At 44.0% G+C, this 17,875-nt stretch overlaps 1 protein-coding gene across 2 annotated transcripts in view; it reads right to left on the bottom strand.

The window, feature by feature from the left end:
- SPRING1 (SREBF pathway regulator in golgi 1) overlaps positions 1 to 17,875 on the bottom strand; it is a 49,547-nt gene that overhangs the window by 5,231 nt on the left and 26,441 nt on the right. The window contains exons 3-5 of one of the 2 annotated variants that reach the window (XM_069754733.1): positions 17,328 to 17,476; positions 17,106 to 17,219; positions 8,243 to 8,352 (exon numbers count right to left, since the gene is read on the bottom strand). In XM_069754733.1, the coding sequence (XP_069610834.1) occupies positions 8,269 to 8,352; positions 17,106 to 17,219; positions 17,328 to 17,476 (347 nt within the window). In that variant the 3' untranslated portion in view covers positions 8,243 to 8,268. Of the gene's footprint in view, positions 1 to 5,128; positions 8,353 to 17,105; positions 17,220 to 17,327; positions 17,477 to 17,875 lie in introns of those variants that run through there. The other variant, XM_069754724.1, reaches the window with a different exon arrangement.

Here is a 17,875-nt window from a genome sequence, read left to right as displayed (position 1 = left end):
TTATTGCTGTTGTGACTTTATGTCTGATGAGTGAGATTTTTACCTGAGGGAGCAGACATTTGAGTTATGGAGTCTAGATGGAACCCCAGAAACGCTTGAAGTGATAGTGGAGTCAGTCTGGATTTGTCGATATTGATTATCCAACCTAGATCCTGTAGAGATGAAACTGCATGAGCTAAACGGTCAGCACATTGAGAAAATGAGTTTCCGATGACTAAAAAGTCATCCAGGTAGGGCACAATTAATGTCTCTTTTTGACGAAGATAAGCCATCACCTCTAGAATCACTTTGGTGAAAATCCTTGGCGCTGTAGAAAGGCCGAAGGGCATGGCTGCATACTGGAAATGACAAATCTTGCCTTTGATTGCCACCGCTACCCTGAAGAACTTCTGGTATCTGTCATGGATAGGGAGATGGTAGTAAGCATCTTTTAGATCAATGCCCCCATCATACAGTTTGGAAAAAGTAACTTTATGGTGGATTTTATAGACTCCATTTTAAATGTATCATTTTTAATAAATGAATTAAGCTTTTTGAGGTTTAGGATTGTTCTGAATGAACCATCGGGTTTGGAAATTAAGAATAGAGGGGAATAGAATCCTCTAGTCTCTTGTCCTTCCGGAACTTGGACTAAAACCCGTTTTGATAATAGGGTTTGGATTTCACTCTCCAGGGCCTCTTGTTGTATAGGCGAGCTGAGAGATGTTATAATATATGATTCGTGGGGAAAGCGAGAGAATTGTAATTTTATTCCATCTCTGATTATATTTAAAATCCACGAACTAGTTGTAATATTTTCCCACTGGGGAGTGAAAAATTTTAATCTGCCCCCTACTGGAATGGTTATATCCTTAGTATTTGCTGTCTTTTGGGGGGTTGGGTCTTCTGAACATGGTACCTCTTTGTTTATCTTCTTTAGGGAACCATGTTGTCGACCTGTCCGTCTGCCTTCTCTTGCCGAATGGCCTTCTCTTAAAGGCTCTCCTATAAAAGGGAATAGATGTATCAGGAGAGCCTTTTTCCTGTCTTTTGCCTTTTTGAGTATGTCGTCTAAGGTTTTGCCAAAGAGGAACTCACCCTCACATGGGATTGCGCATATCTTAGATTTTGATTGTGCGTCCCCTTTCCAGCTCTTCATCCATAATGCCCTTCTTGCATTGTTTACCAGACCTGCGGATCTAGCCGCTAGGTGGAGAGAATCTGCAGACGCGTCCGCCATAAAGGCTGCTGCACCTCGTATTTAGGGAATAGCTGCTCGTAATTTTTCCCGTGACATTTTATTCTCAATGCTTTGGTCTAGCTGGTCAATCCAGATGAGCATTGACCTGGCGGTGCAAGTGCTCGCTATTGCTGGCTTAAATATGCCTGTAGTTGCCTCCCAGGATCTTTTAAGGGACGACTCGGCTTTGCGATCTAGAGGGTCTGAGAGTAACCCCGCGTCTTCAACAGGCAATGTGGATGGCTTAGAGGTAGAGGCAACAGCTGCGTCAACCTTAGGGATTTTGGTCCACGTAAGTAACTCATCGTCACTAAACGGGTATTTCCGTTTTGACGCAGAGGGCAAAAAACTTCTCTGATCTTGTTTCTCCCACTCTCTTTTTATTAATGCTTTTACTGCTGAAATAACTGGAAAGCATTTCCTTTTTCTCTCCGCCAAACCCGCAAACATTATATCCTGCGTGGTTTGTGCGCCCTTTGTCTCCTCACACCCCATAGTGTCTCTTATTGATTTCACTAGATTATCCACACTTTCTAAGGGGAAACATGAACGTCCCTCAATTTCCGAAGCTGATGATGATGATGATGATGATGATGAAGAGGCTATAGAGATATCTGAGAGTACAGCTTGTTCACTATCAGAGTCTGATGAGGGCGTTGGCCTTTTGGATTTACTTTTTTGTGATTTATCCTGTGACAGTTTTTAACTCTTCCCTTATAATGGCGCGTAAGTCCGTAATGGACACCGCTGCTCCTTGTGTGGTTTCTGCTATACAATCTTTGCAGAGTTTTTTGGGGTATGTGTCTGGTAGGGGCTGGCTGCATAAGGCGCATTCCTTATGTTTAGTTTTTTGCCGTTTTTTGGCCTGGTCAAAATTAAGACATAGCGAGAGAAGGAGAAAGAGAGAGAAAGGAGGGAGACGGCGTCAGCTTAATAGGCAGAGTTTATAAACTCACCCAGTGAAGCTTTTTATTACCGGATCAGACGGCCGAGATCCTTTGGATTTATCCACAGTGTCGCTCTTTCGACCGGCATCTGATGATCCTCTGCTGGAGCGGTCCTTGGTAGGAACTGGTTCTCCTGCTGCAAGATCCATGGCACCTGGAGATGACATCTTGCATCGCAGGTAACAGTGGTTAGCCAGCTTAAATAGAGCGCCATTTTCTTTTTTTTTTTTTTGTAGCGGTACTGCGCATGCGCGAACTCGCGCCACCCCCACCGCTGATCTCGGCCTGCTTACCCCGGAAGTTTAGCATCTACTTCCGGGGTGAACTTACTAATAGCGGACAGCGCTTGCGGTGCGGCCTTCTCCGGACCGCCATGCAGGGAACTCCTGCCACTCACCCTCCGCCGGGCGAGGATCACGCTGGAGCCGCCGCATAATGCAGATGCCGGGCGGCTTTCTCCGGACTCGGCCATCTGTATGCCTCCCAGACGAGGAGGGAGCCGTCTAGCGGAACTCCCCCGACGCTGCTTCCAGGCTGCAGCCCCTGCCGTTCCGCAGATACTGCACAGGCGGCGTACATGCCTAGGTATGTCTGTAGCTTCTTAGCGTCCTGTCGTTCCCGCAGGAACAGGAAACCTAAACTGAGGAGGAAAGGCGGACCGCCCCCTTTTATCTTTCTGTAGGTTTCCTGTTCCTGTGGGGCGGATCCCTCTCTCCTGTAGGGTGCTGTCGTGGCGAGGGGTAAAAGTAAAATTAATTTAGACATCAGTAGGTTAAGTGTTTTTGAATATCCATATTGAATCAGGAGCCCCATATAATGCTCCATACAGTTCATGATGGGCCCCATATAATGCTCCATACAGTTTATGATGGGCCCTAGAAGATGCTTCATATTAAAATATGCCCCATATAATGCTGCACAAATGTTGATTAAGGCCCCATAAGATGCTCCATAGAGACATTTGCCCCATACAATGCTGAACAAATGCTGATTATCGCCCCATAAGATTCTCCATAGAGATATTTGCCCCCATATAATGCTGCACATGGCCCCATAAGATGCTCCATAGAAATATTTGCCCCATATAGAGATATTTGCCCCATATGCTGTTGCTGCGAAAAAAAAAAAAAAAAAAAAAAAAAAAAAAAAAAAAACACACACACACACACACACACACACACACACACACTCACCTCTCGTCACTCAGGCCCCCGGCACTTGCTATACTCACCTTTCCTGTTACACCGCTGAGCGCCGCTGTGTCTTCCGCGTCCTGTGCACTGACTGTTCAGGCAGAGGGCGGCTCGCACACTAATCGTGTCATCGCGCCCTCTGACCTGAGCGTCACTGCAGAGGAAGCGGAAGACAGAGTGGCGCCGACGGTGGAACGTGGGACAGGTGACTAAGCCCCCGTTATACTCACCTGCTCCTGGCGTGATCCCTGAAGGTCCCTGGTTCTCCGGGCGCCAGCAGCTTCTTCCTGTATTGAGCGGTCACATGGTACCGCTCATTACAGTAATGAATGTGGAGCCGCATATTCAATACTGTAATGAGCGGTACCATGTGACCGCTCAATACAGGAAGAAGCTGGTGAGTATGATTAGACAGCTGCCGCTCCCCCTCCCTTGCCGACCCCTGGGAATGACTCGAGTATAAGCCGAGAGGGACAAAAAAAAAAAAAAATGGGCTGATATTGTCGGCTTATACAAGAATATATATCTCAGCACATAATTTGGCCAATTCAAGCATGCACATCAACCAACCATAAGGCTGTCTCAAAACTGATGGATCCCAGCATGTCTAATGTGAATACCTCTATAAAGACTGAAGTCTGAATTCCTGGGTAGAAGTAAATACCTCTCTTCCAAGTCTGATTTTATGGGTAGGGCAGAGTATAGCAATATTGCTATTCATATTTCACATTGACATGCTTTGGCATTACAGAGTGCAACTTTTTGATTAATGTATATGGAGGCAGCTGCTCCTAGTTGGCACCTGTTCACACTAGCTTGGAAGGGCCAGTCTTTGTCATTGTATACTAGAGTAAAGGAAGCGCAGACAGAAGGTGATGTTTGACATCATGATACAATGGTTATTGATCTAGTGAGAATGTGCAGGGACATAGTGGCTAAAGCTCCGACTTCCAAAATTCTCAGGCATTAGGTCCTTGCCCCCACGAGAGATGGGAAGAAGTTTACGTTGAGTCTGTCTCCAGGTTATTGTTACCCCATCTGAAAGCAGCAATGCAGGTGAAGAGACCCCGATTGCACAAACGTATCATTTACTGGGGTGCTGCCATTTTCATAAAATCACTTTTGTGTTGATACTTTCTGCCTATGCACAGTATACATAGAAAACTGCGAGTTCTGTTTTGGGGGCAGGAATATACAGAGCTCATGAATATGCTGATCTATCTGGAAGTAGGTTTATTAGTCCTCTAGTGATAAAAATCACATGCATTACTGATGTGACTGCTCAGCACTGCATCCGGATGTAGCACAGTCAGGGCTTGACATAGGATATTATTATTACAAGTGCAGGTAAAGAAAACAAACGGGGACCCACACCGGAAAAGGTTGTTCACTAGCTGTGCTGCAACCTTTCAACAAGCTTTATTCAGGCTGTTGAACAAGACGGACGTCTGAAAGACATCAATGTTCGGAGGTCCGTGCATGAAGACTAGGTGTCTGGTATGGACCGCGAATTTTAAGACCTCAAATAACTGCTTAGAAATTGTGCCCTGAACTCAATGACATTATTACAGCGTATTATCAGTCATTTCATTTTGGAGAACGCTCCAATATCATCCTGCATAGTAACATTGCTATGATGCGTGCGATGTCTCAAGAGTGCGTGTAACGTTCATGTAGAAAATATAAAATGTCAGAGTTTGTTAGATTTTTTTTTTTTTAGATTTGCTTCTGATGTAGCAGCAGTCTTAGTCGTTTCTCAAACACATGAATCCGGTCAAAATTTATTTTAATATAATACAGCAAAATATTTACATTTAATAAGTTATCCAAAAATCAAACAAATACAAAAAAGGGAAGAAAATAATGGGATTTAGTTTTCAATATAAAAATCAGATGTAATAGAGATTGCTCCTTTGCGATAATCTCTAAAAGATTAGTTATTTTCCTAGAGAATTCTCAGAGGTAAAGAGGTGGTCGACTACTACTTTGGACAACACTGTCTCCATCCTTACATTTCCCCTTTAAGGGTATGAGCACACTTTGTGGATTCTCTGCGGCTCCGCAGCGTTTTTTGCGGTGCAGAAACGCTGCAGATCCGCAATTGATTTACAGTACAATGTAAATCAATGAGAAAAAAAAACGCTTGGCACACTTTGCAGAAAATCTGCTGCGGAAACGGTGCGGTTTAAAAGAAGTAGCAGGTCACTTCTTTTTTGTGAATCTGCAGTGTTTTTGTACCCATTCCATTATAGAAAACCGCAGGGGTAAAAAAAACGCAGGAAATCCGCAAGAAAACCGCAGCAAAAACGCACAAAAAACGCGACAAATCCGCAGCTGTGTTTTCTGAAAGGAGAGGCAGAATCCACACCAGAAATTCCTAAGGCTAATCCGCAACGACGATGCGGATTTTGCAGCGGATCCGCAGCAGTTTCCCATGCGTTTACAGTTCAATGTAAACCTATGGGAAACCATTTTTGCATCATCTCAGTTTCAAGTGTGCGGTAATTTGTCATTTGGACCACATGGTCTGTTTTACCAGCACCTACTTACCTTTGACCTGAGTGCACACCATTATTTCCCTTATGGGAAACCAAAAACGCTGTGCACATGCTGCAGAAAAAAAACACGCAGAAACGCAGCGGTTTACATTCCACAGCATGCCACTTCTTTCTGCGTTTTCCACAGCGGTTTTACAACTGCCCTTATGGAAAACAGCAGTTGTAAAACCGCAGTGAAAACCGCAGAAAAACAGCGGTAAATCCGCAGCGGTTTTCCACTGCGGATTTATCAAATCTGCTGGAATCCGCTGCAGAAAAATCCACAGTGGACCCAGAATACGTGTGCACATAGCCTAATGGTTTTAGGGTATGTGCACACGTAAGAAAAGAGGTGCAGAATTTTCTGCACAAAATCCGCATCTCCTGGCAGAATCCGCAGCTGCCGATTTTCCGCGGTTTTCATGCGGAATCGATGCGGATTTTCTGCAGTTTTTACCACTGCGGATTTCTATTAATGGAGGAGTGCAGAAACGCTGCAGATCCGCACAAAAGTAGCGACATGCACTTCTTTGAAATCTGCAGCGTTTCTGCGCAGATTTTTCTGCACAGATTTTTTTTTCACATTGATTTACATTGTACTGTAAATCAGGGGTGTCAAACTGCATTCCTCGAGGGCCGCAAACCATGCATGTTTTCAAGATTTCCTTAGCATTGCACAAGGTGCTGTAATCATTAGGTGTTTAGGTAATTAAATTATCACCTGTGCAGTACAAGGAAATCCTGAAAACATGACCTGTTTGCAGCCCTTGAGGAATGCAGTTTGACACCCCTGTTGTAAATCACAGTGCGGATCTGCAGCGTTTCTGCGCGGAAAAAAACGCTACAGATCTGCATCGTGTGCACACAGCCTTAAACATACTTGCCTCCAGTACCGTTCCAGCAATGTCGACTCTCTCCCAGCGAGACACCACTGGAACGGCGCCAAAGGTATAAGTGTCATTTTTAAGGGTCTGTTCCGACTAGTGGACAACACCTTTAATACTCCTAATTCACATCCTCAACTGCTATACCGAGTACTGACCATTTTTTTAATTTTATAGATGTAAAACACTCAAAAACCAAGAACAACGTTTTAAACTGAAGAGAATTCTTTGCACTTTTCCCAATCTCTGCTCCACAAGCTACAGAGAAGTTTCACAATTTCACATAGTGTGACCGAAGAGTCATTTTTGTGTTGTGCAAGTGTTAAGAAAAAGAAATTGGGTGCCTGATCGCGATGAGCGAATATACTCGTTACTCGAGATTTCCCCGGGCACGCTCGGGGGTCCTCCGAGAATTTTTTAGTGCCGCAGCTGAATGATTTACATCTGTTAGCCAGCATAACTACATGTGGGGGTTGCCTGGTTGATAGCCAGCATACGTAGATGTGGGGATTCCCTAGCAACCCCCACATGTACTTATGCTGGCTAACAGATGTAAACCATTCAGCTGAGGTTAGGAAAAAAATCTCCGAGCACTAAAACAAAAACAAAAAAAACAACCACTACTCAAGGGACACCCGAGCGTGCTCGGGAAATCTCGAGTACCGAGTATATTCGCTCATCACTAGTGCCTGATACTTTTATACACCATCCTCCTGTGAACATATGGCCAGGTCACTGACTATAGAGCTGAGGGGCAAGAAAGTGGGTTCACAAGTCACCACCGAGTGTAGAGCATGCATTTTTCGATACAGAAGGAACATTTGGGCACATGAGGGAAATGTGTAAAGGTACGGTAGTTTTTTGGAGCAAGAAATTGTGTGCACACGAAATATCTCCAGAATGTCACTATGCTGGCAAACGAGCTTGTGGCTCAGCAAAGAGAGACATGGGACTGCACTGGTGCCACAATAGTTCTGTACTAAAGGATTCTAGGTTGCTTTGCAGGAGACATTGTTACACAGTTGCTGATGTCAGAATTGAGAGGAAACAGAATTGGGAGCATTTCTGGAGGTACTTTGAAAACATGCCAAAATTTAGTTTGGAGTGTTGTTTTCCACTCAAGAGTGTTGATCCACCACTTTGCTTTAGGCCAGTCAACTTTAGAGAAATAACAATTCACCTACCCCTGCCACCATTGCAGAGTAGGAAAAACAGAGATTTTTTTTGTAAGCGTGCCCCACATACCCCCACATGGAGGGTTCGGAGGTTTCTGTGCTGCACCCGGTGCATACCAGAACATGAAGACATTATCTGTAACTAACATTCTGCGATTACAACTGTAAAGACAGAAGGTTTTACACTTCCATCTGCATTTGTGGTACCCGTAGTCTTCTGTAACAAAGTCCTGAACACTAGATTCTGTCATTGCATTGTTGGAGGACATGTCCAGCATTAAGTCTACCTCCTGGACAGTAATCCCAGGCCTGCTCACATGGGGAGAAGTTCTGGGGGGTTTTCACCATAGCAGAACTTGGCAATTGGGTTTCTGTAGGAGTTTTCATGTTGTACACTCTAAAGAGAAAAAAAAAATTAAGTCTATTATATGTCGTAATGAGGATATAAAGTGATATTCATATTACTACCAGGAAGATTGTAGGGCAGACTTTACAGACACAGAAGTCACATGGCAAGGATTGGGATTACACAAAATGAGCGCGCCGTAAATGCAATCAAGTGACCCATTATCCAACATTGAAACAGGGCATCATTTTCACTAATTGCAGACTTTTGGCAAGAAATGTATGAGCAACATCTATTATGTCAGGACACAGAACGCTTCTATTCAAATACCATCTGTGCGCACCCAACACTGGACAGTCACACCATTCTAATGGCCGATGGACATTCATAGGTTATGACTGGTGATAGTGAATATATTACAAATGCATTTGCATGGGGAAGAGAGGAAAAAAAAAAAAAAGACCCAAAACACTAATTTTACAGCGTTTACCATACAAGTTAAATTTTGTATAACAGTAATGTGGACTTTTACAGAAACCAGAATATGCTCACCTTTTAATCTGTAAAGAGGAATCTTTTTTTTTTTTTTTGAAGAATATACATACACACACAGTACAGACCAAACGTTTGGACACACCTTCTCATTTAAAGATTTTTCTGTAATTTCACGACTATGAAAATTGTACATTCACACTGAAGGCATCAAAACTATGAATTAACACATGTGGAATTATATACTTTGCAAACAAGTGTGAAACAACTGAAATTATGTCTTATACTCTAGGTTCTTCAAAGTAGCCACCTTTTACTTTGATGACTGCTTTGCACACTCTTGGCATTCTCTTGATGAGCTTCAAGAGGTAGTCACCGGGAATGGTCTTCCAACAATCTTGAAGGAGTTCCCAGAGATGCTTAGCACTTGTTGGCCCTTTCGCCTTCACTCTGCGGTCCAAGTCACCCCAAACCATCTCGATTGGGTTCAGGTCTGGTGACTGTGGAGGCCAGGTCATCTGGCGTAGCACCCCATCACTCTCCTTCTTGGTCAAATAGCCCTTACACAGCCTGGAGGTGTGTTTGGGGTCATTGTCCTGTTGAAAAATAAATGATGGTCCAACTAAACACAAACCGGATGGAATAGCATGCTGCTGCAAGATGCTGTGGTAGCCTTGCTGGTTCAGTATGCCTTCAATTTTGAATAAATTCCCAACAGTGTCACCAGCAAAGCACCTCCACACCATCACACCTCCTCCACGCTTCACGGTGGGAACCAGGCACGTAGAGTCCATCCGTTCACCTTTTCTGTGTCACACAAAGACATGGTGGTTGGAACCAAAGGCCTCACATTTGGACTCATCAGACCAAAGCACAGATTTCCACTGGTCTAATGTCCATTCCTTGTGTTCTTTAGCCCAAACAAGTCTCTTCTGCTTGTTGCCTGTCCTTTGCAGTGGTTTCCTAGCAGCTATTTTACCAAGAAGGCCTGCTGCACAAAGTCTCCTCTTAAGGCCGGGATCACACATACGTGAGATACGGGCGAGTCTCGCAGGTGAAAACCCAGCTCTGGCGCCGGCACTCCAGAGCAGAGCGTGCAGCTCCATGTATTGCTGTGCGGCTGCACGCTCCGCTCCAGAGTGCCGGCGCCAGAGCTGGGTTTTCACCTGCGAGATACGGCCGTATCTCGCGTATGTGTGATCCCGGCCTAACAGTTGTTGTAGAGATGTGTCTGCTGCTAGAACTCTGTGTGGCATTGACCTGGTGTCTAATCTGAGCTGCTGTTAACCTGCTATTTTTGAGGCTGGTGACTCGGATAAACTTATCCTCAGAAGCAGAGGTGACTCTTGGTCTTCCTTTCCTGGGGCAGTCCTCATGTGAGCCAGTTTCTTTGTAGCACTTGATGGTTTTTGCCACTGCACTTGGGGACACTTTCAAAGTTTGCCCAATTTTTTGGAGTGACTGACCTTCATTTCTTAAAGTAATGATGGCCACTCATAGTAACATAGTAACATAGTAAGGCCGAAAAAAGACATTTGTCCATCCAGTTCAGCCTATATTTCATCATAATAAATCCCCAGTTTGCGTCCTTCTACAGAACCTAATAATTGTATGATACAATATTGTTCTGCTCCAGGAAGACATCCAGGCCTCTCTTAAACCCCTCGACTGAGTTCGCCATCACCACCTCTTCAGGCAAGCAATTCCAGATTCTCACTGCCCTAACAGTAAAGAATCCTCTTCTATGTTGGTGGAAAAACCTTTTCTCCTCCAGACGCAAAGAATGCCCCCTTGTGCCCGTCACCTTCCTTGGTATAAACAAATCCTCAGCGAGATATTTGTATTGTCCCCTTATATACTTATACATGGTTATTAGATCGCCCCTCAGTCGTCTTTTTTCTAGACTAAATAATCCTAATTTCGCTAATCTATCTGGGTATTGTAGTTCTCCCATCCCCTTTATTAATTTTGTTGCCCTCCTTTGTACTCTCTCTAGTTCCATTATATCCTTCCTGAGCACCGGTGCCCAAAACTGGACACAGTACTCCATGTGCGGTCTAACTAGGGATTTGTACAGAGGCAGTATAATGCTCTCATCATGTGTATCCAGACCTCTTTTAATGCACCCCATGATCCTGTTTGCCTTGGCAACTGTTGCCTGGCACTGGCTGCTCCAGGTAAGTTTATCATTAACTAGGATCCCCAAGTCCTTCTCCCTGTCAGATTTACCCAGTGGTTTCCCGTTCAGTGTGTAATGGTGATATTGATTCCTTCTTCCCATGTGTATAACCTTACATTTATCATTGTTAAACCTCATCTGCCACCTTTCAGCCCAAGTTTCCAACCTATCCAGATCCATCTGTAGCAGAATACTATCTTCTCTTGTATTAACTGCTTTACATAGTTTTGTATCATCTGCAAATATCGATATTTTACTGTGTAAACCTTCTACCAGATCATTAATGAATATGTTGAAGAGAACAGGTCCCAATACGGACCCCTGTGGTACCCCACTGGTCACAGCGACCCAGTTAGAGACTATATCATTTATAACCACCCTCTGCTTTCTATCACTAAGCCAGTTACTAACCCATTTACACACATTTTCACCCAGACCAAGCATTCTCATTTTGTGTACCAACCTCTTGTGCGGCACGGTATCAAACGCTTTGGAAAAATCGAGATATACCACGTCAAATGACTCACCGTTGTCCAGCCTATAGCTTACCTCTTCATAAAAACTGATTAGATTGGTTTGACAGGAGCGATTTCTCATAAACCCATGCTGATATGGAGTTAAACAGTTATTCTCATTGAGATAATCCAGAATAACATCCCTCAGAAACCCTTCAAATATTTTACCAACAACAGAGGTTAGACTTACTGGCCTATAATTTCCAGGTTCACTTTTAGAGCCCTTTTTGAATATTGGCACCACATTTGCTATGCGCCAGTCCTGCGGAACAGACCCCGTCGCTATAGAGTCCCTAAAAATAAGAAATAATGGTTTATCTATTACATTACTTAGTTCTCTTAGTACTCGTGGGTGTATGCCATCCGGACCCGGAGATTTATCTATTTTGATCTTATTTAGCCGGTTTCGCACCTCTTCTTGGGTTAGATTGGTGACCCTTAATATAGGGTTTTCATTGTTTCTTGGGATTTCACCTAGCATTTCATTTTCCACCGTGAATACCGTGGAGAAGAAGGGGTTTAATATGTTAGCTTTTTCCTCGTCATCTACAACCATTCTTTCCTCAATATTTTTTAAGGGGCCTACATTTTCAGTTTTTATTCTTTTACTATTGATATAGTTGAAGAACAGTTTGGGATTAGTTTTACTCTCCTTAGCAATGTGCTTCTCTGTTTCCTTTTTGGCAGCTTTAATTAGTTTTTTAGATAAAGTATTTTTCTCCCTATAGTTTTTTAGAGCTTCAATGGTGCCATCCTGCTTTAGTAGTGCAAATGCTTTCTTTTTACTGTTAATTGCCTGTCTTACTTCTTTGTTTAGCCACATTGGGTTTTTCCTATTTCTAGTTCTTTTATTCCCACAAGGTATAAACCGCTTACAGTGCCTATTTAGGATGTTCTTAAACATTTTCCATTTAATATCTGTATTCTTATTTCTGAGGATATTGTCCCAGTCTACCAGATTAAGGGCATCTCTAAGCTGGTCAAACTTTGCCTTCCTAAAGTTCAGTGTTTTTGTGACTCCCTGACAAGTCCCCCTAGTGAAAGACAGGTGAAACTGTACAATATTGTGGTCGCTATTTCCTAGATGCCCGACCACCTGCAGATTTGTTATTCTGTCAGGTCTATTAGATAGTATTAGGTCTAAAAGTGCTGCTCCTCTGGTTGGATTCTGCACCAATTGTGAAAGATAATTTTTCTTGGTTATTAGCAGAAACCTGTTGCCTTTATGGGTTTCACAGGTTTCTGTTTCCCAGTTAATATCCGGGTAGTTAAAGTCCCCCATAACCAGGACCTCTTTATGGGTTGCAGCTTCATCTATCTGCTTTAGAAGTAGACTTTCCATGGTTTCTGTTATATTTGGGGTTTGTAACAGACCCCAATGAGAATTTTGTTACCATTTTTCCCTCCATGAATTTCGACCCATATGGACTCGACATCCTCATTCCCTTCGCTAATATCCTCCCTTAAAGTGGACTTTAGACAAGACTTTACATAGAGACAAACCCCTCCTCCTCTCCGATTTTTACGATCCTTTCTAAACAGACTGTAACCCTGTAAGTTAACTGCCCAGTCATAGCTTTCATCTAACCATGTCTCGGTTATTCCCACTATGTCAAAGTTACCTGTAGATATTTCTGCTTCCAGTTCTTCCATCTTGTTTGTCAGGCTTCTGGCGTTTGCGAGCATGCAGTTTAGAGGATTTTGTTTTGTTCCAATCTCCTCACTGTGGATTGTTTTAGAAATGTTCTTACCTCCCTTCTGAGTATGTTTTCCTGGGTCTTCTTTGTTCGAGTCTAATGTTTTTCTTCCCGTCCCCTCTTCTTCTAGTTTAACGCCCTCCTGATGAGTGTAGCAAGTCTTCTGGCGAATGTGTGTTTCCCAGGTTTGTTGAGGTGTAGTCCGTCTCTGGCGAGGAGTCCATCGTACAAGTAATTCACACCGTGGTCCAGGAATCCGAATCCTTGTTGTCTGCACCATCGTCTTAGCCAGTTGTTTGCATCAAGGATCCTGTTCCATCTCCTGGTGCCATGCCCGTCTACTGGAAGGATAGAAGAAAAAACTACCTGTGCATCCAGTTCCTTTACTTTCTTCCCCAACTCTTCAAAGTCCTTGCAGATTGTCGGTAGGTCCTTCCTTGCCGTGTCATTGGTGCCAACATGTATGAGAAGAAATGGGTGGACGTCCTTGGAGCTGAAGAGCTTTGGTATCCTATCGGTCACATCCTTGATCATCGCACCTGGAAGGCAGCATACTTCTCTTGCGGTTTTGTCCGGTCTGCAGATGGCTGCTTCTGTGCCTCTCAGTAGTGAGTCTCCCACCACCACCACTCTTCGTTGCTTCTTGGCTGTACTTTTTGCTGTCACTTGTTGCTGTGTGCCCTTTACTTTTTAGCTTGCTGGTATTGCGTCATCCTTAGGTGTGCCATCTTCATCCTCTACAAAGATTTGATATCGGTTCTTCAGTTGTGTGGTTGGTGATTTATCCATGGTCTTCTTGCTTCTTTTGGTCACATGCTTCCACTCATCTGCTTCTGGAGGTTCCCTGACACTTTTTTCACCTTCTGTGACCAGTAGAGATGCTTCTGTTCTGTCTAGGAAGTCTTCATTCTCTTTGATGAGTTTCAAAGTTGCTATTCTTTCTTCCAGACCCCGCACCTTTTCTTCTAAAAGGGCCACTAGTCTACACTTCTGACAGGTGAAGTTGGATTCTTCTTCTGGTCGATCTGTGAACATGTAGCACATGCTGCAGCTCACCATGTAGGTTGTCACATCTGCCATGTTGCCTCTAGATCCTGCTGACTTGCTGTGTGTTTTCCTTCTTGTGTAATCTACCCAGCCAAGCTTTCTTGCAAAAATGTCCTACAGGCAAAAATTTGCGCGCCGTAAGGCTTGGTGATGCTTTCCAAGCAGCTGGTCCCGGCTGTACCCAACGATCTTCTTGCTTAGGGAGACTCTTCGCTTTTCCCAGAAGGCACCTGGAATATGCAAATTATCCTCCTCAAGCTTGAATCCCTGGTTTGGTGATGCTTTCCAAGCAGCTGGTCCCGGCTGTACCCAACGATCTTCTTGCTTAGGGAGACTCTTCGCTTTTCCCAGAAGGCACCTGGAATATGCAAATTATCCTCCTCAAGCTTGAATCCCTCGTTTTTCTTTACTTAGAATTTGTATTATGGCAAGAAAAAAGCAGCTAACAGTCTATTCAGTAGGACTATCAGCTGTGTATCCACCAGACTTCTGCACAACACAACTGATTGTCCCAACCCCATTTATAAGGCAAGAAATCCCACTTATTAAACCTGACAGGGCACACATGTGAAGTGAAAACCATTCCCGGTGACTACCTCTTGAAGCTCATCAAGAGAATGCCAAGAGAGTGCAAAGCAGTCATCAACGCAAAAGGTGGCTACTTTGAAGAACCTAGAATATAAGACATACCGTATATACTCGAGTATAAGCCGACCCGAGTATAAGCCGACCCCCCTAATTTTGTCACAAAAAACTGGGAAAACTTATTGACTCGAGTATAAGACTAGGGTAGAAAATGCAGCAGCTACCGGTGAATTTCAAAAATAAAAATAGATGCTCCATACCGTTCATTATTGCCCCATAGATGCTCCATATACAACTGTGCTATATAGAATGCTCTGCACCGTTCATTATTGCCCCATAGATGCTCCATAGAAAGCTGTGCTATATAGAATGCTCTGCACCATTCATTATTGCCCCATAGATGCACCACATAAAGCGGTGCCATATATAATGCTCTGCACCATTCATTATTGCCCCATAGATGCTCCATATAAAGCTGTGCCATATATAATGCTCTGCACCATTCATTATTGCCCCATAGATGCTCCTTATAATGCTGTGCCATATATGCTCTGCACCTTTGATTATGGCCCCATAGGTGCTCCTTATAATGCTGTGCCATATATGCTCTGCACCTTTGATTATGGCCCCATATATGCTCTGCACCATTGATTATGGCCCCATATATGCTCTGCACCATTGATTATGGCCCCATATATGCTCTGCACCTTTGATTATGGCCCCATATATGCTCTGCACCTTTGATTATGGCCCCATATATGCTCTGCACCTTTGATTATGGCCCCATATATGCTCTGCACCTTTGATTATGGCCCCATATATGCTCTGCACCTTTGATTATGGCCCCATATATGCTCTGCACCTTTGATTATGGCCCCATATATGCTCTGCACCTTTGATTATGGCCCCATATATGCTCTGCACCTTTGATTATGGCCCCATATATGCTCTGCACCTTTGATTATGGCCCCATATATGCTCTGCACCTTTGATTATGGCCCCATATATGCTCTGCACCTTTGATTATGGCCCCATATATGCTCTGCACCTTTGATTATGGCCCCATATATGCTCTGCACCTTTGATTATGGCCCCATATATGCTCTGCACCTTTGATTATGGCCCCATATATGCTCTGCACCTTTGATTATGGCCCCATATATGCTCTGCACCTTTGATTATGGCCCCATATATGCTCTGCACCTTTGATTATGGCCCCATATATGCTCTGCACCTTTGATTATGGCCCCATATATGCTCTGCACCTTTGATTATGGCCCCATATATGCTCTGCACCTTTGATTATGGCCCCATATATGCTCTGCACCTTTGATTATGGCCCCATAGGTGCTCCTTATAATGCTGTGCCATATATAATGCTGCTGCAATAAAAAAAAAAAATCACATACTCACCTCTCTTCTCAGGACGCCGGCGCTTTCAATATTTACCTGCTCCTCATGTGGCTCCGTCTCCAGCACTGACGCTCAGCAGAGGGCGCGCACTGACTACGTCACAGCGCCCTCTAACCTGAGCGTCACTGCTGGAGGACGCTGCAGACGGAGCCGGAGCGAGGAGCAGGTAATTATAGCGTTGCGCTCCCCTTACCTGCTGCGGCGCGGTCCCTGCAGTCCCTGGCTTCTCAGGCGCTGCAGCTTCTTCCTGTAATTGAGCGGTCACATGGCACCGATCATTACAGCAATGAATATACGGCTCCTCCCCTATGGGGGTGGAGCCGCCTATTCATTTCTGTAATGAGCGGTGCCATGTGACCGCTCAGTACAGGAAGAATCTGCAGCGCCGGAGAAGCCAGGGACTGCAGGGACCGCGCCGCAGCAGGTAAGTATGACTACACAGCCCCCGCCCCCCCTCCCCTGCCGACACCCGGGTATATGACTCGAGTATAAGCCGAGAGGGGGACTTTCAGCCCAAAAAAATGGGCTGAAAATCTCGGCTTATACTCGAGTATATACGGTAATTTCAATTGTTTCACACTTTTTTGTTAAGTATATAACTCCACATGTGTTAATTCATAGTTTTGATGCCTTCAGTATGAATGTACAATTTTCATAGTCATGAAAATACAGAAAAATCTTTAACTGAGAAGGTGTGTCCAAACTTTTGATCTGTACTGTATGCCATAATGTTATTTACAAGGTGGTAATATTTTAGGCAGACATTACAGGGCATGGTGACAAACCGTTACCCATAAAACTAGAAGAGAAATAAGAGTCAGCTCTGAAAACCAATAACATAACGTTATTGGAACAAAAAATAAAATTAACTCTTACCTGTGAAGATGTCCGACATTTTGCCAGGCACAGCTCAAAGTGGTCCTCTACAGCCATGAACAAATTCTGGAACCCTACTGCAGCCCTTTTTAAGAAGCGTTCCAATATATGTTGCTGAATGATGAAGAAAGTCAAATGAATTAAATACTCACATTATATGATTTTATATAAAAAGTGTTCCAAGTAAATATGACAACATCATATATACTATATAGGACAGACCTTGTTGGGCTGCAGGCAGCAAGACACGCAGTACTCGTACACACTGCAGCATCCGTTGGGTAGGCAGCTCTCACAGTTATATTGTCTAGAATTGGCCATCAGATTGCAGCAGCCATTTGCCAGCAGTTCTTTGCGTTCACATACATAACCTGTTAAAATGGATAAATTTATATAAATGAGAAAAAAAAAAAAAAGTCATGTACTTCTATGTTAATGTCTTAAGCATCAACTATTTAGAGTTTGAGACTTTACAAGGAATCCAGACAGAAAATATTAAAGGGAATCTGTCACCCCCAAATCGAAGGCGTACTTTGTCCTCCCTGTTGAGTGCAGAGCAAAGTACTGCAGTGCGCAGGTGCCGGGCCTCTCTGACCTTTCCCGGCGCCTGCGCACTGCAGTACTTTGCTCTACCCTCAACAGGGCAAACAAAGAACGCCTGCGCCTGAGACACAGCCTGAAGACCAGAAGAGGACATCGTAAGAAGATGGGAGGCCCTGGACCGCGACACCCATTGTACCGGGACCGCCCCGGGTTAGTATAATATAATT

This window comes from Ranitomeya imitator, chromosome 1 (genome assembly GCF_032444005.1).
Source record: "Ranitomeya imitator isolate aRanImi1 chromosome 1, aRanImi1.pri, whole genome shotgun sequence".
Classification (NCBI taxonomy): Eukaryota; Metazoa; Chordata; class Amphibia; order Anura; family Dendrobatidae; genus Ranitomeya; species Ranitomeya imitator.
The sequence above is the reverse complement of the archived record's forward strand: the minus strand, read 5'-3'. Positions and strand labels throughout refer to the sequence as shown.